The sequence below is a fragment of the Lepidochelys kempii genome, chromosome 3 (genome assembly GCF_965140265.1).
Source record: "Lepidochelys kempii isolate rLepKem1 chromosome 3, rLepKem1.hap2, whole genome shotgun sequence".
In the NCBI taxonomy this organism is placed as follows: Eukaryota; Metazoa; Chordata; order Testudines; family Cheloniidae; genus Lepidochelys; species Lepidochelys kempii.
This window is the reverse complement of record NC_133258.1, coordinates 107,911,193-107,935,429: the sequence shown is the minus strand read 5'-3', so window position 1 is coordinate 107,935,429 and position 24,237 is coordinate 107,911,193. Positions and strand designations below refer to the sequence as shown.

Below are 24,237 nucleotides of genomic sequence, written 5' to 3'. Positions count from 1 at the left end.
GTCCCTTACACACACAAACATTGTTTAAGTTGGGATTCTTAGACGTGTAAGAATGAACTTGTTTTATGTATTAATTTGTACTCAATTAAAATGCTTAAAAATATATTACAAATGATCACACTACCTTTTCAAACATGCTGTTGAACAGAGCTTGCAGTTTTAACTGGATGTGCTTTGCATACCAGATTTTACATACCATTAGGCTGCTTTTATGTACTTTAAATACCAGCTATATTTCCATCCCTGGAAAATAGTGTAGGCATGAACAGGTGTGCACATCTGATTTGGTATTTTGTAAAGAAAGACGTTTATCAGGTTTTACTGGTATTCAAAGATGTATTATACAAATAGACAAACTACATAGTGTACTCATTGAAGGCGATCATACTAATTTAAGAATCTTTTATTCATTTGTTTTTATACAGCATGGATGCAGTTTTAACAATCAATAGCTCCATAATTCCCCAGGACAAAGCCTATAAAATGTTCAGAGTTCAAATTCCAAAATATTTTAATCAGTTCTAGAATCTCCAAAATCTCCACAAGAAAGTAAGCAGGGGAGGATACTAGCTCTGTCGCACTAACCATAGTGATGAACCTGAGCTGCAAAGTTTGGTTCTAAACAGAGACTATGAAGGTGTCAAAGTCTAGGCATTTGGTTGAGGGGTCATTTGGCTGGTGAAAGAAATGGGGCAGCTGTGAAGCTTAAATCCACCGTGTTAGGATCTGGGCTTTGGGCTCATCTCTGGTTAACACTAGTACCACCTTCTTTTAACTATCCTTAATATAGAAAATTTAAATTGTCCATGCAAAATGAGTAACAGTTACCAGAATCAATACGTAGCCGTCCACACACACTCACACATATGTGAGGGGGAGGAAAAAGAACATCTAAATGTCTTTGCCCAACGCTTCAAGAAATGGATGTTCCAGTACAATAAATTATCAATTAAATCTCAGTATTCTTCTTTTCAAGCCTCCCACACCTTTAACTTGGTCTCAGATAATACCATAACAATTTAGTTGTATTTAAGTTGTATTTTTTAAAAAGGACTTTTCTGGATGTACATTAAGATCATTTCATGATCCATCCGGCCCCACACTCCTGCTATCTAAATTTCAGTAGAAAAGCCCTAATTTTTATTTCCAGTCCCAAAGCCATTTTTCATTTGAAATTTTATTAACAGTGATAAATTCAGACTCAATGAATGCTAGTAGAGCACATTACTTTGTTTTTCCAAAACAATAAAGAGAGATTCCATGTTTTTCCTTAAACACTCTAAATACTGTTGCATTAATTCTAACTCTTAAACAGTGTTCAGAGTGCATTCTCCAGTATCTTGATCACATCACTCCATCCATATGTTTCCAGTTCCACTGTGTGGAAAATGAAAACCGGTTGAGTTTGCTGATTAGTGCTACATCAGGGATCTAATACTGAGAAACAGATTTCATTGTCATGGTCAATGGAATTGAGAGCTTTCATGTAACTGTGTCCCCCTGATAGGCAGAAGGTAAAGTAATGGATTGTTAGTTCTTTAGGCAAAAGACATGAATCTGCTGGACAAAGGCGTCATTCTCTGCCTGTAGTCAGTAACTTGAGGGCCTTCTGTAGATTCTGCACAGCAGTGCTCACATCTTCATACTGCAAAGCACTGCCAGCATATTTGCAATATTTCTGAGCTCTGGCAAAGTCCTCTGGTGTCAAACGGACTTCCCCTGCAAAAACAAGATAATTAAGAAGTAAAAATATAAGAAAATTCAGGGCTTTATCTCAGATCAAGCATAATGTTTTACTTAAAATGCTTGAAGTAGTCTGTTTATATGTTAACAAAGGGCATGAGAAGAAGTGCTGGTCCTACGCCGTTATTTTTAAGTTCATTTTCATGTATAATTCTCAGTTTCTTTGGTTCGTTCTAATATTATATGGGGACCTTCAAAATCTGGACATTTATGTGATCCAGTGCCTTTTATGAGTAAACCAATACCTTTGAGAAAGATCTGCCCTTTATCTGAGGTAGCTCAGAAGAGCTTTCAAACTATAGTAAGTTAACTGTATTCATGTTACAACCTGCGTGAAACAAGGACAGTGGCTTATGTGTTTATTGTGTAACTGCTTTACTCTCAGCATGGAATAATACACTCACAGCTGAAGCCATTCTCTCCGTGTCTGTATAACCTTCCAGATACAGAAACGTCCCCTATTGAGATATTTGTGCAAATACTACATTTCTACTTTTACCTATTGAGGAACAGACTAAAGCATTTGTCCCAATATTATCAACATATCTGCAATATTTTCAGTTTTACGTAATCAGAGAAAGCAAGATTGCTCTATTAATTCACCTATTTTTGTAATTTTGACAAACACCAGCCAAAAGCTTTTTTGTAACAAACCCGAACATTGATCTGTACAAACTTCTCAAACACACACACACACACACACTCCTACTTTTCAAAAAGGTGTTGGAGATGTAAATCCTGATTCAGCAGACCAGCATGTGAATAGTCCCACTGATGTGCTTAAAGTTAAGCATGTGCTTAAATGCATTGCACTGAGGGCTTAACCAATTCAATGCAAGTTAAGGCTAACGCTCATGTAGCCAATATAATTTAGGGCCCGATTCTGAAACCTGTGCTCATAATGAATAGTATATTTTACTCTGTAAATAATCCTACTTCTATCAATGCTACTCAAGGTGAAAATTTGTGGTCCTGAGGGATCTTCTTTGTCATATTCATCAGAAAATTTTTGTTTAAAAACCATGTGTTATATTGGACATTAATATAAATTTATTTAATCCAGGGCTCCCATAACCACCTATTATATCAGGTCATAATATTTTAGTATTTAAAATGAATATTTATTTAGCATTCATTTCTTATACAATGGGGGTTTTAATAACAGAAAACCTGTTTAAACTCAGATATTGTAAACGTAATTCTTTGAATGTTTAAACATGAATATAAACATATGAGTTTTATCCTGTACAGTTCAGTTCAGCTGGATTTCCTTTTCTGAAACTCACCAACTGTGTAGTTGCTGATATTATGCAAATATTTACTTCATAATCTCAGTTGTTTACTTATCAAGAAATGTTTCTAAGTACCCATTATATTTCCTCATCCATTTTTCCACTTTTAGGCAGCTGATTTGGGGCAAATAAAAAAAATGGGAAGATAGTAAATATTAAAAACTAAATATCTTTGTTCATTTTCTAATAAGAGCTAGGTATTATTAATTATTATTATTACTCCATTTTTCCAGGAAAATACATTTTATGGTTGCTGTGTTCTGTTTAAAGAAGTTAAATCTACAGTACACATTTTTTGTTTGTCAATTGATAGACATAGTTTAGTGGACAAAATCTATATACAATTTTTAAAGCTTGTTTTAATATTTTTAATTTCAGTTTAACCTTCTTTGGATCTGATTCATATGTCCTGGATGAATAAGTACCAATGATTTTTCAGATGAATAAGTTAAATAATGATTTAAGTATCTATATTACTGAAGATGGACAACATATATCAGCCAATCAAAGCAAATTATAAATGAGATTCTTTTGGGTTCAATTTTGTTATATGGCAAGAAGTTAGCATACACATAACAGCCAAATCCAGATGATAATTACGACTGTCATACAGTGCAGAAACATTTAGTATCATTGAGATTCATCAGTAAAACCAGGTCAGTGAAACAACCAGCCCTCCAAAACAAACAGCATATGATCAGGAAAGAAGCTCTTGAGATTTAATTTTATCCGAATTGAAATCACACTCCACACCCGCACCTACTTTCATCTTCAAAATATAAAGCCTGAGAAAGAATAGATGTTGAATATTCTGGCATCTGGCACCTGTCAAACCTGTAAGATTACTGTATGATGGCAGTGTACTTTAGTGAATCAGATGAGCCAGTTTACGCCTTTTTTAAAAATATACTCATACATACCTGGTATGTATACATTTGTCCATATTTATTAGCCTAAGTGACATTTAACTGAGTCAAACCAGTTAGGCTGAATTCCACCACCACACTGGGTTTGTGTGAAAAGTAAAAGAAGTAAAAGTATACGTTTGAAAAGTAAAAGAAGAACAAGTTCCCCTTAGACATTTTTTCCTTCATATTATGATGCCAAAAGAAACTAGAAAATCATTCTTTAAAAAATAGACACGGCATCATTCCAGTATTCAACTAATTTACTGGAACAAAGCCTAAATTAACCCACCTAATCTTATTTTTACAGCACCCGGTCTATTAATGTTTTGTTGGCATGAAGTCTTATATTTTATGACGCCTCCTTCAGATACCACCATATCAACACTTTAGGGAAAGGTTCTAGCAATTTTAATTTATAAACCAAAGTTTACCCAGTAAGGGCCTCATCCTATCACGTTCCGAGCAGCCTCAGCTCCTGTTAAAGTCAGCATCTCACAATGGAGAGAGAGTATAGAAAAAAAGTCAACTGTAATTTTCCTGAAATACTTTATTAAAGTATTTACTTGGAAATAATGTGGAGAAAAACTACAATATTTGTAGTTATTTCAAAGCTATCATTTAGATAGCCTGTCCATTTAGTAACTAATTAATTTCAACCTATATAATTTAAAGGCAAGAAAAATATTGACACACAGGAAAAGCTATGCTGTACCAATCCTGAAATAATATTAGTATAGTAGTTATATTCATTACTGAAATTTGATAGTCATTTGCAATCCAAAGCTAACTTCCACCAGCCATGATTCTTTCAGCTCAGCAATTAGGAACATGATGAAGGGCATTTTGAGGAGGGATAAGAAAATCATGTAGTGAGAAAGGAAAGCAGTTTTTGAAAGAAAAACAATTGATATTTTACACAATATCTGATTTATTATTTAATTTAAATTGCTACTCACAACTTGGACAAGTTTAGATAAATTGGTTTAAAACCACAGTTTTAATGAAACCAATGCACTGTGGTGTATAGGCAAGGCCTTAGATATAGTCCACAGAAAATCAAAGCTGTGACGGTGATTAAAATTATTAGTATGTGTTAGCAGTGCTTTAACCATTCTTTAAATATACGAACAATGCACTAATTGGAACCATAATTATTTAAAATAGAGAAAGTTTCTTTTCCTATTAAAAAGAAACAGTTAAGATACTCAAAATGTAACTAAACTGAATTTTTTTTTTACTGTATCGCTTAAATTAATAGATTCATAGATTCCAAGGCCAGAAAAGACCACTGTGATCATCTAGTCTGCTCTCCTATTTAACACAGACCATAGAACTTCCCCAAAATAATTCCTCCTAGAACATATCTTTTTTAAAAACAAGAAAAAACGGTTCCCTCCCCTTCGTAACTGTTGTTCTTTGAGATGTGTTGCTCATGTCCACTCCATTCTAGGGGTGCGTGTGCCCACGTGCATGGCTGTCAAGAGATTTTTGCCTTAGCGGCACCCGTAGAGCCAGCTGTGGTGCCCTCTAGAGTGCTGCGCTCATGCTGCAGTATATCAGGTACCACTGACCCACGCCCTCTCAGTTCCTTCTTGGAACAGAGGGGCAAGAGGGCGGGTAATGGAATGGACAGAAGCAACACATCTCGAAGAACAACAGTTATGAAACGTACGTAACCCTTTTCCCTTCGAGTGCTTGCTCATGTCGATTCCATTCTAGGTGACTTGCAAGCAGTATCAATGGAGGTAGGCTTGGAGTTCACTGTCGTGAGGCTTGTAGCACACTCTGCCAATGCCAGCGTTGTCTCGCGCCTGCTGAGTCATGCGTAGTGCGACACAAACTTATGAACGTATGGCCAGGTGGTGACCAGACAAATTTCTTGGATCAACACCTGTGCCAGGAAGGCTGCCAAAGACGCTTGCGCTCAAGTGGAATGAGCCGTCATGATTGCCGGCAGAGGTGCCTTCGCCAGCTTGTAGCAGTAGCGGATGCAGGCAGTGATCAAAAACGAGGTTTTCTGGCTGACACCGGGCAACCCTTCATCCTCCCTGCGACAGCAATGAATAATTGCGTTGATGTACGGAATGGCTATCAATGAGGCGGCCAGGGCCAGTCTGACATCCAGAGTATGCAGCCTGTGCTCCTCATCTGATGCACGAAGGTTTGGACAGAGGACGGGTGAGTAAATGTCTTGGCCAGCGTGGAACTGGGAAATGACCGTGGGCAGAAAAGCTGGGTGCAGACGCAGCTGGACTTTGTCCTGTAGAAGACAGTATAAGCTATGATGTGAGCGCCCTGATTTTGAACACCGGCTGGGCTGAAGTTATAGCGACCAAGAAGGAGACCTTCCAGGAGAGAAGCAGAAAGGAGCTGGAAGCTAATGGTTCAAAGGGGAGACCCATGAACTTTAAAAGCATAAGATTCAGGACTCACAGGGGGACCAGGTCCTGGATGTGCAGGTACAGATGCTCTAGACCCTTCAGAAACTGCACTGTCAGGGATGGGTGAAGATCGACCTGCCCTGAAGCGGAGGGCATAATGCCGAAAGGGCCGCCAGGTGTACCTTGACCGAAGACGACGACAAGCCCTGAAGCTTAAGATGCAACAAATAGTCCAGGACGTTCTGCAGTGGGGCTTCCTCTGGACGAATGTGCTTGTTTGAGGCTCAATATGTGAAGCATTTCCACTTTGCTACATAGGTAGCCCTGGTGGAAGGCTTCTGCTACAGTCCAACAGGTCCTGCTGTGCAGCAAGAGCACTCCCGCTCACCCATACTTAGCCATGCAGCAGCCATGCCATCAGGTGCAGAGATGCCAGGTTTGGGTGCAGCAGATCCAGTCGGAGAGGTAACTGCAGTGGGTCGGTCACCAAAAGACCCAGCAGCATGCCGAATCAGTGCTGGTGAGGCCACACCGGGACTATCAGGATGACAGAGGCTTTGTCTTGCTTTACCTTTAGCAGGACCCTGTGGATAAGCGGCACCGGTGGAAAGGCGTACATCAACGTTCCCGACCATGAAATCAAGAAGTCACCCGACAGGGATCCCTTGTCTCTGCCGTGCAGAGAACAGAATATGTGGCACTTTCTGTTTCATCTGGATGCAAACAGGTCCACCTGGGGAGTTCCCCACCTTCAGAAGATCAGGCTGACCACCTCTGGATGGAGGGACCATTTGTGGCGAGACAAGACGGTCCTGCTGAGGTGATCTGCCAGGACATTCTTGGTTCTAGGTAGGTGAGCAGCCACCAGATGGATGGCATGCTGCACGCAAAAGTTCCAGAGGCTGAGTGCCTCCCGACACAGGGCTGAAGACCGGGCACCGCCTTGCCTGTTGATGTAATACATTGCAGCCATATTGTCTGTGAGGATCTGCACCACCTTGCCTCTCAGGTGGAGCAAGAATGCCTGACAGGCCAGGCGCACCGCCTTGAGCTCCCTGACATTGATATGAAGGGCTACATCGTTCTGCATCCAGCAGCTGTGGGTGTTGAACTAGCCCAGGTGGGCTCCCCAGCCCAGGTCCGATGCGTCCAAGACCAAGGTGAGCGATGGTGCTGGGGACAAAAAGGGAACTCCCGGAAACACTGACTTGGGGTCTAACCACCAGTCCATGGGCGAGAGGATGTGGTTCGGTACTGTGACCACTCGGTCCAGGGGATGCCTGCTGGGAACGTAAACCATTGCCAGCCACGTTTGCAAGGGTCATAAATGAAGCCGGGCATGACTGACCACGTATGTGCATGATGCCATGTGGCTCATCAGCTGCAGTCATGTGTGGGCCGTGGTGACTGAATGTCTCCTTATACGGGATCCTGAAAGCATTCTTTTGGAAGGACGGCCCTGGCTCGCGTGGAGTCAAGAACTGCTCCGATAAACTCTATGTGCTGGACTTGCATTAATGTGAACTTTTCTATGTTTATTAACAGGCCCAGGTCGCTGCAGGTGGAGTGCACCAGATTGAGGTTTCTTTGCACCTTCTCCGGAGACCTGCCCTTGATGAGCCAGTCATTGAGATACGGAAAGATCTGGACCCTCCAACGTCTGAGGTAAGCTGCTACTGGCACCACACATTTCATGAAACCCTGGGGGCCGAGTACAGGCCCAAGGGTAGCGCCACGAACTGGAAGTGGTCCCTGTCCATTATAAAATGCAGGAAACGTCTGTGTCCCAGGAATATGGAGATATGGAAGTAAGCGTCCTTTAAATTGAGAGCGGTGTACCAGTCCCCCAGATCCAGAGAGGGAATAATGGAGGCCAGGGAGACCATGCAGAACTTCAATTTCTTGAGACTTGTTGAGGCCACCCAGGTCCAGGATGGGTCTAAGGCCCCACCCTTGGCCTTTGGGATTAGTAAGTATTGGGAATAGAAACCTCTTCCTTCCATTTCTTGAGGAACCACAGCCCCAACTGCAGGAGCTTGTTGGCCTCCTGAACCAGGAGTTGCTCGTGAAAGGGGTCCCTGCAGAGGGGTCGGGAAGCAGGGCAGCAGGAAGGAGGGGTATCCAAAATCTGCAGGGTATAGCTTTGAGCTACTGTGTCCAGAAGCCAGCAGTCCAATGTAACCCACGAACAGGTGGAGTGGTAGGGACTAAGGCAGTTGAGGAAAGGATGGGCAGGATCCGTCTGGATGACTGGGGCATCGCTCTCGAGCGCATCCACAAAACGATCACTTTTGGCCGCCCGAGTGTTCAGCGGGTTTAGCGGCTGGGCTGGTGAGCGGGAGGAAGGGCAGCGATGGCAAACCGAGCATCCTTTCTGGCAGATCCCTACCAGGCTTGCCAAGGCCTTGATGGCAGCAGAGGCTTGAATGGCTTTCTGGCAGACTGCGGGATATGCGTGCCCAACAAGCAAAGGGTAGCCTTCATGTTCTTCAACCCGTGTATCCTGGCGTCTGTCTGATCGGAGAAGAGTCCAACTCCATCAAAGGCCTGAATCGAGGCCTGCATCTCCTGGAAGAGGCCCACTGTTTGGAGCCAGAAGCTGCATTGCATGACCACAGATGATGAGACCACCCTTGCCACTGAGTCCCATGCCATTTGCAGGGAGCATCTGGCTGCCACCGTCCTCTACCAGGGTGCCAAACTCTTGAACCTGACCCTGAGCAATGGAATCCTGGAACTTTTTAAGACTGTCCCGAAGATTAAAATTATATTGGCCCAGCAGGACCTGATAGTTCACCACCTGGAATTGTAGGCTGGCTGTTGAATAAATTTTTCTGCCAAATAAACTGAGTTTTTTGGCTTCTTTATGTTTGGAGTAGAGGCGGTGGGAACCTGCTTGTCCTTTTCATTGGCTGCAGATACAACCAGCGAGCCTGAGGCTGGGTGAGTATAAAGGTACTTGAAATCTTTGGCGGGCAAAAAGTATTTTTTCTCTGCCCGTTTCGAGGTGGGCGGGATGCAGGATGGGGTCTGCCACAGTGACTTGGCAATCTTGAGGACCCCATCGTGTATCGGCAGGGCAACCCAGGCGGGCATGGAGGCTGAGAGGACATTGAAAAGGGTGTCCTCCTGCACCTCGAGCCCTGAGTACTTGATCACCTGCTGGAAAAGGGCTTGATGCTCCCTAAAGTCATCCGGGGGGCTAGCCCTGGAAGGTCCCACAACTGCCTTGTCCAGGGAAGATAAGGAAGACTTGGTTTCCGGTGGTGGCGCAGAGGGCTTGGCAGCTGCTGGAGAGGGAGGTTTAGGGGTGGATATGGGATCCTCTACCCTGACCTCAGAATGGACTTCCGGTACTGGACCCAGTGCTGGTGGAGCTGCCGCCCGTTGCTTCGACAAGGCCATCGAGGAGTAATGCGAAGGGAGCATCGTCCTCACCGGAACGCCCCTTGCTCTCCAATACATTGGCCACTGGCCTTGCTGCCACTGCGGTGTCATGGACAATGAAGCAGGCTCCAGTGCCCAATCCCGTCGCTGAGACTGGGGCGATGGGCTGAACTGGGCCTCCATGCCAAAGGAACCACCTTCCAGCAACCAGGGAGGAGCTGTCGACGCCTAAGTCTGTTTACCGGTCATGGCTACCGGGGATTGCTGGCCAGACGTAATTGACTGATGACTCTACCGGGGAGAGCGGTCCCGGTGCGGGGGGACACCAGCAATACGATAGGGAGATTTCCCATGGTGTCGGCGATCAGGACTGACGTCTAGAGGTAGATCGGTGAGAGGGTGAAGGCTACCGGTCATCGTATGGGGAGCGTAGACACCGTGCAGTAGAGTATTGCTGAGGAGCCCGGGAGGAAAGTCCATATGACCGATGACAAGATTGGGACCTGGCTCAGGATTCTTTAAGCCAGGATTCTTCACGGCAAGGCCCATGAGCCAGTGGCAGCTCCTATGGACCCTAAGTGCAGCTCCCTGTTGATCACGCTCTCCAGTGGGGCTGCGGCAAAGGCCGGCTCCCTGCGTTCCCTGGCCCCATGCTGTTCCCTGGCCCCACGCCATTTTGGGCGGCCCCGGCTCCACGTCGCTCCTGGAAAGGGCCAGCACGCCCCTGGGGAGTAATGGGGGGAGCAGAGGTCTCAGTGTGCTGCTCCTGCCTGCAAGCACTGCCCCCGCAATTTCCATTGGCTGGAAACGGGGAACTGTAGTTGGGAGTTGTGGAGGCAGCGCGCAGAGCCATGTGGCCCCCCAGGGGCCGCAGGGGTGTGTTGGCCCCTTCCAGGAGCGACGTGGGGCTGGGGCCGCGCAAAGTAAGTGCCACTTTCTTCAATGGCAGATTCTGAATAGCTCTTCCACCACCCAACCTGCAGCCTCCTAGTGACAGCCCCCCACACCGCCTCCTGCACCCTAAGTCCCAGCCCTGAGTCCCCTCCCAGAGCCCACACCCCATACCCCCTCCTGCAACCCGTATTCCCTCCTGCAGCCAGGACCCCATACTCCCTCCTGCACCCAAACACTCTGCCCCAGCCCTGAGCCCCCTCCCAGAGCCCGCACTCCATATCTCCTCCCGCAACCCATACCCCCTCCTGCAGCCCTGAGCCCCCTCCGGCAGCCAAACTCCCTCCCAGAGCCAGCCTCCCATGCCCCCTCCTGCAGTCCAAACAATATTATCAATAACGGTAATATTACCATATCAACGAACAAAGAACTCGGAGTGTTCAAATGTCTGTGTCAGGTTGATGTGGCTCTCACATTGAAGATTTTTTACCAACGTGGCCCCCACTTCAAAAATAGTGAAGAGCACTGCTCTACGCAGTGGAGATTGACATTTCTTGTCTGGTGACCAGTGGTGCTGCTCCGCCCCCAAAGGGGTCTTAACAGTGGGCTTGCCCTCTTGGGGACCCTTAGCCTGTTCCTGTGGCACCGAAGACATCATAGGAGCAGATGGAGACCTGTGCACACTCTGCAGCTTGGTTTGGGATGACGGTTCAGGCCGGGTTGTGGGTCCCATTCCGCTCCTAGGAGTCGGTGGCGGACCTTTAAGGGGGCTAAGAGCCCCAGTCATGGAGGCACGTGTTTCTGGAGAAGGCTGGCGGGCAGGCCCGGGTCCTTTGCTGGATGACCTCTGGGCCTTCTTGCTCGGTGCTGGAGGGTTCTTTTTAGCCTTCTTCTTCAGTACCAGCGTCGGTTAATTGTGCCGCGAAGAGCCAGGTGCTGGGGACGCACTGTGCACAGAGGCCGAGGCGCTTGGTACGGCCTGTGTGGAAGGGTCAGAAGCCAGGTGGAGAGTGGACTCCATCAGGAGAGTCCTGAGGTGAATATCTCTCTCCTTTTGGGTGCGGGGCTGAAAGTTCTTGCAGATCTGGCAACACTCCTTGATGTATGACGCCCCCAAGCACTTAAGGCAGCTGTTACGGGGGTCACTCACAGGCATAGGCCAGCTGCAGTCCAAGCAGGGCTTAAACACAGGAGAACGAGGCACGCCTGGCCTGGGACAAAGTCCCCGCTGGGACCCTAACTATTAACTAACACTTAACTACTTAACACTATCAACAATGTACAAGAGGCCCGAAGACACAGAGTCCAAGGGAAGAAAACCGTTAGCTCTTGTCAAGCAAGAGAGGCACTCCGAATGACCACCACGGGCAGTAAGAAGGAACTTAGAGGATGTGAGCTGGCAGCGCCTGATATACTGTGGTACGAATACAACAGTCTAGAGGGCACCACAGCCAGCCCTACAAGTTCCGCTAAGGCAAAAATCTTTGACAGCTGCACACGTGGGTGCACACACACCTAGAATGGCATCAATGTGAACAAGTACTTGAACAAAAAAAATTCCAGTCTTGATTTTAAAATTGCCAGTGATGGAGAATCCATCACAACCTTTGGTAAATTATTCCAATGGTTTATTACTCTGACTGTTAAAAATGTAGGTCATATTTCCAGTCTGAATTTGCCTAGCTTCAACTTCCAGCCACTGGATCATGTTATACCTTTATCTGCTAGCTCAGAGAGAGCCCATTTGTTCCCCGTACGTTCATATAGACTGTAATCAAGTCACTTCTTTACCTCCTCCTTGTTAAGCTAAATTGACAGAGCTTGTTGTCTAATTCTTTAATCAAACTTGTGGCTTCTCTCTGAATCCTCTCCAATTTATCAGCATCCTTCTTGAACGGCGGACATCAGAATTAGACACAGTATTACAGCAGCGGTTACAACAGTGCCAAAGTAACCTCTCTACTCTTTCTTGAGATTCCTGTTTATGCACCCAAGGATTCCATTATCCCTTTTGCCACAGGGCCCCACTGGGAGCTCATGATCAGCTGATTATCCACAACTCCCTAATCTTTTTTTTTCCCCTCCCCAGAATCGCTGCTTCTCAGGACAGAGTGCCCCATCATGAAAGTATAGGCTACATTCTTTCTTCCTAGATATATTCATTTACATTAGCCATCTTAAATGTGTAATTATTATTTCTGTTTTGTGGGTGGCAAACCAAAATGGTTATTAATTTCAAATATGATCACTTGTACAACAAGGTGGTAAAGGTGGCTTTACTACACTATGCCATTTGCAAAGGAAGCTTATGGGAGCATACAAAGTTTATATAAAACATCACGTAACCTGTGAATAAATTTAATGAAATTTAGTGCTAACAAAAACAATGACTAAACTGAACTGAACTAATATATGCAGGTGGTGTACAAAGTTGCTACACAGTTCTGGCTTGTTTGTACCATGAAACTGTCAACCAGATGGGCAACTCTTGACTGTAGGAGTCAGAACTTTCACAGACACTAAACCTAAGTCTACACTACCACTTATGTCAGTATAACTTATGTCACTCAGCAGTGTGAAAAAGCCACTCCCATGAATGACATAAGTTACACCGACCTAAGCATCAGTGTGGACAGTGCTATGTTGGCGGGTGAGCTTCTCCCAACAATACAGCTACTGCTGGTCATGGGGGCTGGAGGAATTGACCCGACAGGAAAGCTCTTTCCCATCAGCTTAGAGCGGCTACATTTGAGAGCTTACAGCAGCTCAGCTCCATCGGTTCAGCTGTGCTGCTGTAAGATCTCTAGTGTAGCCATAGCTAAGACAGTGACGCTCATTCCTGTGTTTTGGGAAAGTTACAGGGAGGAGCTAGACAGACGCTCTAGCTAGGCGGAGTGGAAGCAACCAAAGCAGGGACCTCTGGACATTCAGAGAATTTTCTGCAGTTTTGAACTGCAACTCTGCTCTGTGCTGATTGGCTGTTTGTGCCAATCCTCTCCCCGTGCCTTACAGTCCCTCAGTTTCACTCCACACCTAACCTCCCCTCACTTCCCTTCCCTTTAGCTTATCCCCACTTAAGTAAACAGACCCACCCCGTCTCTTCCCCCTCCCCAAACAGTGGCACAAACATGATATTTTCATTTTCTACCATCACAGTGTTCATTGGGAGGTCGCTCTGTCAGAGCGTAAATTACAATGGCAGGCTGAGGGAAGCAGGGAGGCAAAGCAAAAGCTAAGGCTAAGTCTTGTTCCTTGAGGGCTGGGTTGCAGTTCCCTGTGGACTGTGTGCACCATCTTCTCTGCTAAGGCAATTATGTGGAGTGAGCTGGGGCAGGAGCCCCAGTCTACATGGCCATGGAGCTGGAATATCTGACAGCTGAGATTCTTGAGCTGGCATGCAACACTGGAGGAAACCAGGATCATCCTCCATTACCTGCAGCTCATCATCTGTCATGACAAGGAGCTCAACAAGCTGCTGAGGAAAGTCACAATTGTTCAAGGGATGTCCTGCTCTACATCCGGATGGATGAAGAAAACTGAGAGCCACAAGGCCAGGAGCAAATAAAAATGACCAAGAAAAATGATGAACATTTCTGTGTGTGTGCTTTTGTACCCCTTGCCCTACCCTGTATCTCTCTCTTCTGTTTAGACTGCAAGCTCTTCAGGAGAAGAAACGTCGACTACCCTAGCATAATGGGGTCCCATTCTTGGTTGGCCTTTAAGCACTACTGTAATAAACTGGATTAATAAATATGACAATTACCACATGCCTCACTTTGGGCAAACTAAAAGCAATACTTATTTCTTCTTTCTTTGTTTCCTTCAGTAAGACAACCACTCCTCTTGTCCCACTATAACCACCCAACCACCCACCCACCACCACCTCCATTTTCTTTTAAAATACGAAGGAGGTGCTCAGAGAGCCTTGCACGAGCGTGCTGAACACCCTGTGGCACAGCATGCGATCCAAAGCCTGCCCATGCAGCAAGGGACAGGTTCCTATCCATAGAGAGGCAGTGCATGTGCCACAGACGAATGCTTGGTTCTGCAACTATTCAGAGAGGAAAATTCAGAGGTTACCTCTCTGTCTGCCTGAGGTGGGGATATCATGGGCTGGCCAGCTTCTAGAAGTGCCCCTTTACCAGCAGAGATGTCTGTGATTAGAGCCACTGGGCACCTACCCCTCTCTGCAGGTTGCCATCTGGTTCCTGTCTGTGCATATGGCATCAATGCCTGCAACCAGTTGGCACACGGGAATTTAGAGATGGTGATTAGGAAGGGTGGACATGGACTTCCACACACACGCCCTACATCCTCAATTGCGTATCCGCAGGGGATGTGGCATCATACCCTGACTCTGCCAACTGGCATGACCTCTGTGCACTCATGCAGAGGGGAGCGCATGCAGATCATCTCCACTACTTGTGTAGCTCTCTGGATCAGGAGCAACTGGCGATCCACAGGGTTATCTCGCTCTGCTCAGCATTATTGGTGCTACTCCTTATCCCACTGGAGGATCAAGACCATACTGAGATGATTTGAAAAGGGGGCATGCGAATACCTAAATGAGGATGGATCAATTTAATCAGGACTTGCAATGCTCACTACTAACCCAGTGCTGAATGTTTCTGTAGTAGAGGTTCCCAATCATTCTGAACTGCATCACATGTAGGGGGAATCCACAGAGATTCAAATTCTTTTTTATATCCTAATTCAGCATTTGAACTCAGGCTCCCAGAGATAAGAGGGCAGCGGGCAGTTCACATGTGTAAAAATAAATAATGCCCTGTGATTTAGGCGAAAGGGCTTATGAAACCTTTGCGCACACAAATGGTTTAATCACAGTACCATGTTTTTGTACTCAACAATAGGAGCAACTGTAACCAGAAACACTACATTATCGGAATGCATCCAATGAAGTGAGCTGTAGCTCATGAAAGCTTACGCTCAAATAAATGTGTTAGTCCCTAAGGTGCCACAAGTCCTCCTTTTCTTTTTGCGGATACAGACTAACACGGCTGCTACTCTGAAACTACATTATATGTTATTCAGAATTATTCAGAGGGATGCCTTTTATTCTCTAAAGAAAATGGGGAAGATGAATGTATTAATGAACTCCTACTCATCTGCAATCTTTTGAACACATCTCCTATCACAGAAATTTGCTTTTTACACATCAAAATGGCACTGTTATGTGGCATCCTCATGTGACAACATCCTCAAATACGAAATTCCAGTTAATGTCTTTTAATTCATTATACTTAGGCTTGGCAGAATTTGATTTTTAATGTAATTTTGATGGATAAAATCAATGCTTATTTTAAAGCTTTTTTTTATTTTTATCAATTTAAGTTTTCACCGATGTGGGAAATTAATGGGGGAATCAAACAATTTTTAATGACAGTAGACCCTGATATCCAAAAAGAGAAAGCTTTAATATTGTTAAAACAAAAATGGTCAATATCACATCAAAATATACACAGTAAGTATCCTTACATCAAACACTAATAAGTTCTCAAACAGCATTTTTTTTTACTTTGCTTATCTATAAATTTAGATTATTGTTGATGGTAATTTTTTTGCCAGTTTGTAGATTGATATTTCCTGACATGTACCAACAAAAAAATCTAATCCTTCCAATCCTAATTATACTCAAAGAGCAGACTGCTAAGGAGTCTTTTCATATCTCAAAGAAAAAAATGTATTTTAAGTAATAATGTACCACACCACCTTTAATTAGGTCTCTTAGTTTATTGAAAAAAGAACAGGAGTACTTGTGGCACCTTACAGACTAATAAATTTATTTACGCATAAGCTTTCGTGGGCTACAGCCCACTTCATCGGATGCATGCAGCGGAAAATACAGTAGGACGATTTTATATACTGTGACAAGGTCGGGCCAGATGGCTACAGAAGAGTAATTTTTTTTTTTTGAAGCAAAAGATGTTTTTATTTGCATAACACATTTACAAGGTAAAAACAGCAGCATATGCAATGCGTAACACAGCAACCAATCACAAGTGTTTTCTCATTAGCTTCAGGGGAGGGAAGTGTTCAAGCTTGCCTGGGCCCAGAGCAGGGGGCTTCCTCGACTCTCATGGTCTTCCACCCTTCCGAGTTACCTGGTGGCCCAGAGCGAGGGGGCTTCATCGACTCTCGTGGTCTTCCACCCCCTCGAGTTATCTGGCGCCACGCCCAAGTGTCACCAACAATTCCCTCCTCTGAAAGCACCCAACAAGAGGGGCAGGCTGTGGGGTGGACAATCCGGGGGGTGGGGCGCACGTGCACCCACGTGTGAAAGGACCCCTCTGAGGTGGTGGTGTCTGCAGCAGCAATAGCTGGGGCTGGGGTCCCTTACTCTCTCCCCCAATCAAAGGGTCAGACAAAGGGACCCGGACAGGGACACTGAGCAGAGAACCTCGGACAGCGCCCACCACTCCTCAAAAGCATCAAGGGAATTGGTGGACGCAGCCCAGAGGAACTCCGCCTGGATATGTGAACAGACCGAGGATCGGAAAATGGCCCCACAGTCACAGGAAGCTCCATCGGCCAACCTCCTCTCTCTGGTTTTATAGATGGCCGTTTTAGCCAGGACCAGGAGGAGGTTAACTAGGAGATCCCGCGACTTTGTGAGGCCCTGGATGGGGAGTGCATAATTAAAAAGGTGAGGGGAAATATGCAACCAAAAACATAATAGGAGATTTGTGAGGAGCTGGAACAGGGGCTGCAGACTGGCGCACTCCAAATATGCGTGCGCCAGGGTTTCCCTCACACCACAAAAGGGACAAATATCTGGGATGCGCCAGGTATGTGCCTGTGCTCACAGCTCTGTGAAGGAGCCGCCAACGGATGTCCCCGACAGGCCCCGGAACCAAGGTGGAATATAGGCTGGCCCACCGGGGCTGCTCACCCTCCAAAGGTGGCAGAAGGTCTCGCCACTTTGTGTTGGGGCGGGACACTAGGGTGAGGGCGTGAAGGCTGTGGAGCACGAACATGTATAGATGTTTCCTTGGCGCAGTTTGGAAGCGTACCAGCTGCAGTTCATGCAGCCGGCTCGCAGTGAAGGGGTGAGGGGGTCGATTGGGTCTGCGGGGCAGGGGTCCAATTAAAGGGTCCGGCGGGCCTGGGGTAGAGGACATGCCCTCGAGCAGGACCCGGTCGAGGTAAGCTTGAGCAGTGGGCGGCAAAGTGGCCTTCGCCTCCTGAAGTATGCGCCGGGGGTGCGAGGTCTGGAGAGCCCCATGCGCCGGGCAAGCGTCAGGGGATCCAGCCAGTCTCCCCGGTCGTAGTCCAGGAGGTCTCCGACTCTCGTGACTTCTGCCAGGATCAAGCTCTGGCGCACCGAGCGGGACTCCGCCACCTGCACATGGAGCTGGGGGTTGTGTAGCAGGGGCTCCGCGAGGAAAACTACCCCCTCGGTGGCCGCCACGGACCTGGTTGTTAAAAACAGTTTCCAAGTCCGGAGGAAGTCCTGGTAGAAGACCGGCAGCCCGGAAAGGTCTCGCGGAAGACCTCCCAGACGGAGATAAAAGAGCTGCCTGTCATATTGGAGCCCTTGGATGCGGCGCAGGATGGCGTGCACCAGTGTGCTCCACGCCGAACTGCCTGCACCATAGAGGAGCCTCTGTAGGGCCTGGAGGCTGAAGACACGGACCTGAGTGTGTAGACACTTCAGGCCCTGTCCTCCTTCCTTCAGGGGTAGATGAAGAACCCCTACAGGGGCCCAGTGCGTTCCTGACCAAAAAGAACCCCAGAATCGATGTCCGGAGGTTGGTCAGGAAACCCGGGGCCGGGACCAGGGTGTTGAGCCGGTACCAGAGCATGGACAGGACTAGTTGATTAAGCACCAGCGCTCTCCCTCGGAGGGAGAGGCATGGGAGAAGTCCCATCCATTTCTGGAGCCCCCCTATCACCCTGCCCTCTAAATTTTCCCAGTTTTCCGGCGGAGAGGGATGCGTGGCAGAAAGGTAAATGCCAAGGTAGAGCAGTGGACCCACGCTCTACCGGATGGTCTGAAGTGCGGGTGGGAGGGAGCTCGCCTGCCGCCAGTCTCCTACCGCCAAGCCAGAGCTCTTGACCCAGTTGACCCAGGCAGAGGAGGCTGCCGAATAGATGGACTGGCAAGCCTCCACCTGCGCCAAGTCGCCGGGGTCCTGGATCACGCGGAGCACGTCATCAGCGTACGCCGACAGGACCAGCCGCAGCTCCGGCTCCCGCAGGACCAACCCTGTCAACCTCCTGCGGAGGAGACAGAGGAAGGGCTCGATCGTCAGAGCGTAGAGCTGGGGGCCCGAGAGGGGGCACCCCTGCCGTACTCCTCGCCCGAAGCTGACCGGTTCGGTCAGGGTCCAGTTGAGCTTAACCAGACACACTGCGGAAGTGTACAGCACCCGGAGAAAACCCACAAACTGGGGTCCGAACCCAAACGCCTGCAGAGTGCTCAGGAGGTACCCGTGGTCCACCCTATCCAACGCCTTCTCCTAATCTAGGGTCAGGAGGGCGAACGACAGACCGTCTCTATGCCTGAGTTCCAAAAGGTCCCGAACCAGAAATAGGTTATCAAAGATACTGCGGTCCAGGACGGTGTAGGTCTGGTCTGGGTGGATCACGTCTGCTAGCACAGACCCTAGCAGCAGCGAGATTGCTTTCGCTACGATTTTGTAGTCCGTGCTGAGGAGCGAGACGGGACGCTAATTTCGTAAATCGCAGAGGTCCCCCTTCTTCGGCAACAAGGCGAACACAGCTTGCCTGCACGAAAGAGGGAGGACCCCACTCTGCAGAGACTCGGCCCAGATAGTGACTAGGTCTGGGCCGAGGACGTCCAAAAACAAGCGGTACAACTCCACGGTCAGCCTGTCCACGCCTGGAGACTTATTAGTGGGCATACGACGGAGGGCTTCTGAGAACTCGGCCAGAGTGAGAGGCAACTCTTGCCCATCTCGGTCGCTCGCGCTCCTCCCAAAGCACTCTGCAAGCACTAGGGTTGGTTGGATCTGGGGAGAAAAGACTTGCGTAGAAGGCTCAGGCCCTCCTGCACATATCTGCCGGTTCCGTGAGGGGGGTGCCGTGTTTCTTGGCCCCCCTTGTTTTCTCCAGGGCATAGAAAAAGTAGGAGCCGCGATCCATCACCCGAAAGAGGCGGATGAGGGATCGAACAAAGGCACCCCGGGCCCGATGGTCCTCAAGGGCCCGGAGCTCCTTCCGCTTCTCCTGGCACGATCCGCAGAAGAGTGGGTCTTCGGGCTGGTGGTCAGACATCTCTCCAGCTCTAAGACCTCCCGTTTCAAATGGTCTATCGCTGCATTTCTCCGTCGGCTGGTGCCCCAGGTGTGGTCGCGGCAGAAAAGCCGGGTGCGCACTTTCCCCAGGTCCCACCATCGCCACGCTGAGGGAAAGGCACGCCGCTGCCCTCGCCAGGCCAGCCTGAATTCCCAGAAGGACGTCACAAAGCCCTCATCCTCCAACAGGCTGTTGTTAAAATGCCAATAGGCAGTAGACGGCTGTTTCTCTGTCTGTTCCGGGCTTTCTTTTTCGCATTCCAGGGATGCCGGAGCAGATAAGAAATTCTCTCAGCCGGAGACGGGTCCGCAGACAAACAGCAAGCGGCTGGGTCTGGGGGCTGGGTCCTTCCACTCCCCCCTCCAGGGAAGCGGGCCGGCAGGTACCCCCTTTCTCGGGGGGGGGGGCTGGGGGGAGGGTTCAGCTGAACCCGGAGTAGAGGGTGGGCCCGGGTTCCCCCCAAATCCTCCCAACTCCTGATCAGACACAGGAGGAGTCGACCTGGACTGTGAATTCAGAAAAACGGCCAAGCTGAGGGCTGCCGTGAAGCTCCAACGCGAGCAAATCCGCCAATAAGCGCAAGACCCACCAAGGTAGAGCAGGAACTTTGTCACAATACACAGAGAACATGAAACAATGGGTGTTACCATGCACACTATAACGAGAGTGATCAGTTAAGGTGAGCTATTACCAGCAGGAGAGAAAATAAAACCTTTTGTCGTGATAATCAAGATGGGCCATTTTCAGCAGTTGACAAGAACATGTGAGCAACAGCAGGGGGGAAAATAAACATGGGGAAATAGTTTTATGTTAGTTTTGTGTAATGACACATCCACTGCCAGTCTTTATTCAAGCCTAATTTAATGGTGTTCAGTTGGCAAATTAATTCCAATTCAGCAGTCTCTTGTTGGAGTCTGTTTTTGAAGTTTTTTTTTTTTTTGTAATATTGTGACTTTTAGGTCTGTAACTGAGTGACCAGAGAGATTGAAGTGTTTGCCGACTGGTTTTTGAATGTTATAATTCTTGAAGTCTGATTTGTGTCCATTTATTCTTTTACGTAGAGACTGTCCAGTTTGGCCAATGTACATGGCAGAGGGGCATTGCTGGCACATGATGGCATATATCACATTGGTAGATGTGCAGGTGAACGAGCCTCTGATAATGTGGCTGATGTGATTAGGCCCTATAATGGTGTCCCCTGATTAGATATGTGGACACAGCTGGCAACGGGCTTTGTTGCAAGGATAGGTTCCTGGGTTAGTGGTTCTGTTGTGTGGTTGCTGGTGAGTATTTGCTTCAGGTTGGGGGGCTGTCTGGAAGCAAGGACTGGCCTGTTACAGTATCAAAATTATACCAGCCACACAGAAACACTAACTATAACTAAGTTTTACATAGCAACATAACCTGTCTTGGTACTACCTCACTTTTACAGATGGAAAAGTCTGGCAGAAAGGTTAATGGACTCATTCACGGAGTGTCAGTGCTAGGAGGATTCTGGCTTCTAGTCAGACCACACCTTTCTCAGAGTATGGTTTCTTGCTAAGGTTAGCTCATATGTATATACAGAGAGAACAATCAACTTATGAATAGAGAAACAGTATGGCAATGGGTGCTAATATAACACCACAGACAGATGGCAATATATATTTTGGATTCAAAGCAAACTTTGGCTAAGTGACTGATAATTAAATACAGGCATAATCAGGAGGCATTATATTAAGTTAGCTCATTTCATACAGGGATTATTTACAACTGACATGTGCTGTCTCTGGTGTGAAATATGACAGGTATTCTGCAGCAGAGACGCTACAGAAATGTCTTTTTTGTGTGATTATTTTAGGAAGGAATTGAATAATAACCTAAATTGACCCTGTGAGGGCCATTTTAGGTAGGTGGAATGTTCCGTGATTACCCAACATGGAATTTAGCCACACCACAAGAATAATCATTTTTACTGAACTGGCTGGCTCTAAAACTCATTTGAAAAATAGGAGCACAGAGTCCCTATCATAATAATAGCTCATTAGTTCAATACCAATTCAGAGGAGGAGTATTACCTACCTAAATCGCCCAACTCTATCTTTTGCAGCACCTGGGCTTTTCAGAAACATTGTTCTAAGTACAGACCATGCTTTCATTAGCTAGGGGATTTAATGAGGTAATAGCCAAGAGTTATATATCAGGGTAATAACAACAGTTTAAAAACTGTTTGCATTTCATTAGCACTCAGAATGTGCTAAGTGATGGCATCAAGCACAGAAAGGCAGTCCCTACCTCCAAACAGCAATACTCTTTATTTATAAATTGTCAACATTACTGAAATTTTATTCGGTTTCTCCTTAAACTATTTTTTGTGCAAAATAAGTCATAAGCAAAAACATAAATGCCATTGTCTTACCTGCAGATTGAGCATTGTAAAGAGAAGGATCTACAGCTGGAATATTCTGTGGAGTGGGTTGAATGGTATTACTTGTTACACCTGCAAATCAGCAAAACAACAGTGGAATTATACTATGTTACTTTTAATTATAGACTTAAAAAGCAAGTTGTTAACAGGAGGTTTAATTGTGTTACTTATATAGTGTAAACAATCCCGAACTGGCTTTTATCGGAAATAATTATAACTGAAGGAAACTTTAGGAGAACTTCAGAAACATTTATAAAGTACTTCTGAAAAATAATTTGTTGGCTACGAACGTTTAAATATTTCTAAATAGCACCTTTCATGAAGACGAAATCAAGACGCATTCAAGAACAGCTATTTCAGTACAATATTTCATAGAAGTAACAGGTACGGAAAAGTTGGTGTGAAAAAAGGTCCAGTGGGAACAGGTGGTCACCAGATTCAGAGTTTTAGGGAAAATTAGTACAAGGAACTAGGAGAAAGCAAACGGGTTGGGGAGGAGAGAATAGAAGTAGCATATGTGTATTCTCAAAGAGGGTTAAGAATTTCAGGTCAAAAAGAAGAGTTAAGGATTGAGACATGAGGAGATACAGAAAAGTTGTTCCACATGATGGTTGCATAATGAAAAGGAACATTTTTTATCTGGGATTGTGCTCCTTTGAAAATACAATTCTCACTCCGAAGTCTTGTGCTCTCAGTGAGAGAGACAGCACTTCTCTATCTCAAATCTTTCTCTGATCCCTGAGATAAGGGTAGTTCTGTGTGAGACCAACTCCCCCCCAACACATGCAGACAACCCCTTATCACCCTACAACCATGCCATTTTCCTGGGGCATCTTAAACTACCAGTTGTGTGTCTCGGATGGTGGATGAAGGAACCCCATATAGGATAAGGATTCATGGATCTAAGGTTGAGAGTCATATGAACTACCAGTTTATCTAAAAAAGTTGTAGTTATGGAAAAACCCAGATACAGGAGAGTCTGTCTCAGTTAAGCCAGCTTGAAGGAGACCTCAGCCTTTTGGAATCACTGAGTTCAAATGGAGGTCTGAGGGTGGTAGACGAAACCTGTTAAGGAGTTCATCACCTGAAACAAGAGATCCTAACCGCTAAAATTAGGTATTGGAATGTGAGAACCATGTGGGTTCACTGGGAAACTGAGTCAAGTAATTAAGAGTCAGACTCAATTCAATAATGGTATTCCCAGAGGGAGAAAATGAGATGGACTGAATGTGGAATACTCAATTCAGTTGAAAGAAAAGGAGTACTTCTGGCACCTTAGAGACTAACCAATTTATTTGAGCATAAGCTTTCATGAGCTACAGCTCACTATGCTCAAATAAATTGGTTAGTCTCTAAGGTGCCACAAGTACTCATTTTCTTTTTGCGAATATAGACTAACACGGCTGTTACTTTGAAATCAATTCAGTTGGTATCATGGTACTCTATTCATGATACTCCTAAAGAGATAGTTGGAATAGTCCTTGACCAAAAGGCAACACATAAGCTCTACAAGAATGGGAACCAGTCAACTCATGAATTACAAGAGCACGTTTTGTTACAAATCATGCTAAGTAACTACCATCCAGTGTTACACACTTACCAATGATCATAATGAACAAGCAAAGGGTGCATTCTACAACAAGTTGCAAGATGTACCAGACCAGGTCTATGCTTATGATGTAGTTCTGGTTCTGGGTGATATGAATGCTCAAGGTGGTAATGGCAGCCTCGGATCTGATCACTTCATAGACATGGAATTGAGGGGCAGATAGAAAATGGTAAAAGATTCACTGAGATATGCAGCATGTATAACTTGTGCCATTGGTGGGAGTACTTTTCCCTCATCTCAGGAAACACAAACTACCAGGCAAGTCAAATGATGGAATTGCTGAGAAACAATTGGATAACGCTGCCTAAACAGATGGCACAGATGATCACTGCAGGATGCA

At 46.3% G+C, this 24,237-nt stretch overlaps 1 protein-coding gene across 2 annotated transcripts in view; it reads right to left on the bottom strand.

Annotated features, from left to right (window-relative positions):
* Nucleotides 1-364: 364 nt before the first annotated feature.
* The window catches only part of VTA1 (vesicle trafficking 1), a 75,822-nt gene continuing 51,949 nt past the window's right edge, over nt 365-24,237 (bottom strand). For both annotated transcript variants that reach the window (XM_073337486.1, XM_073337487.1), the window contains exons 7-8: nt 22,280-22,360; nt 365-1,719 (exon numbers count right to left, since the gene is read on the bottom strand). In XM_073337486.1, the coding sequence (XP_073193587.1) occupies nt 1,574-1,719; nt 22,280-22,360 (227 nt within the window). In that variant the 3' untranslated portion in view covers nt 365-1,573. The remainder of the gene's footprint in view (nt 1,720-22,279; nt 22,361-24,237) is intronic.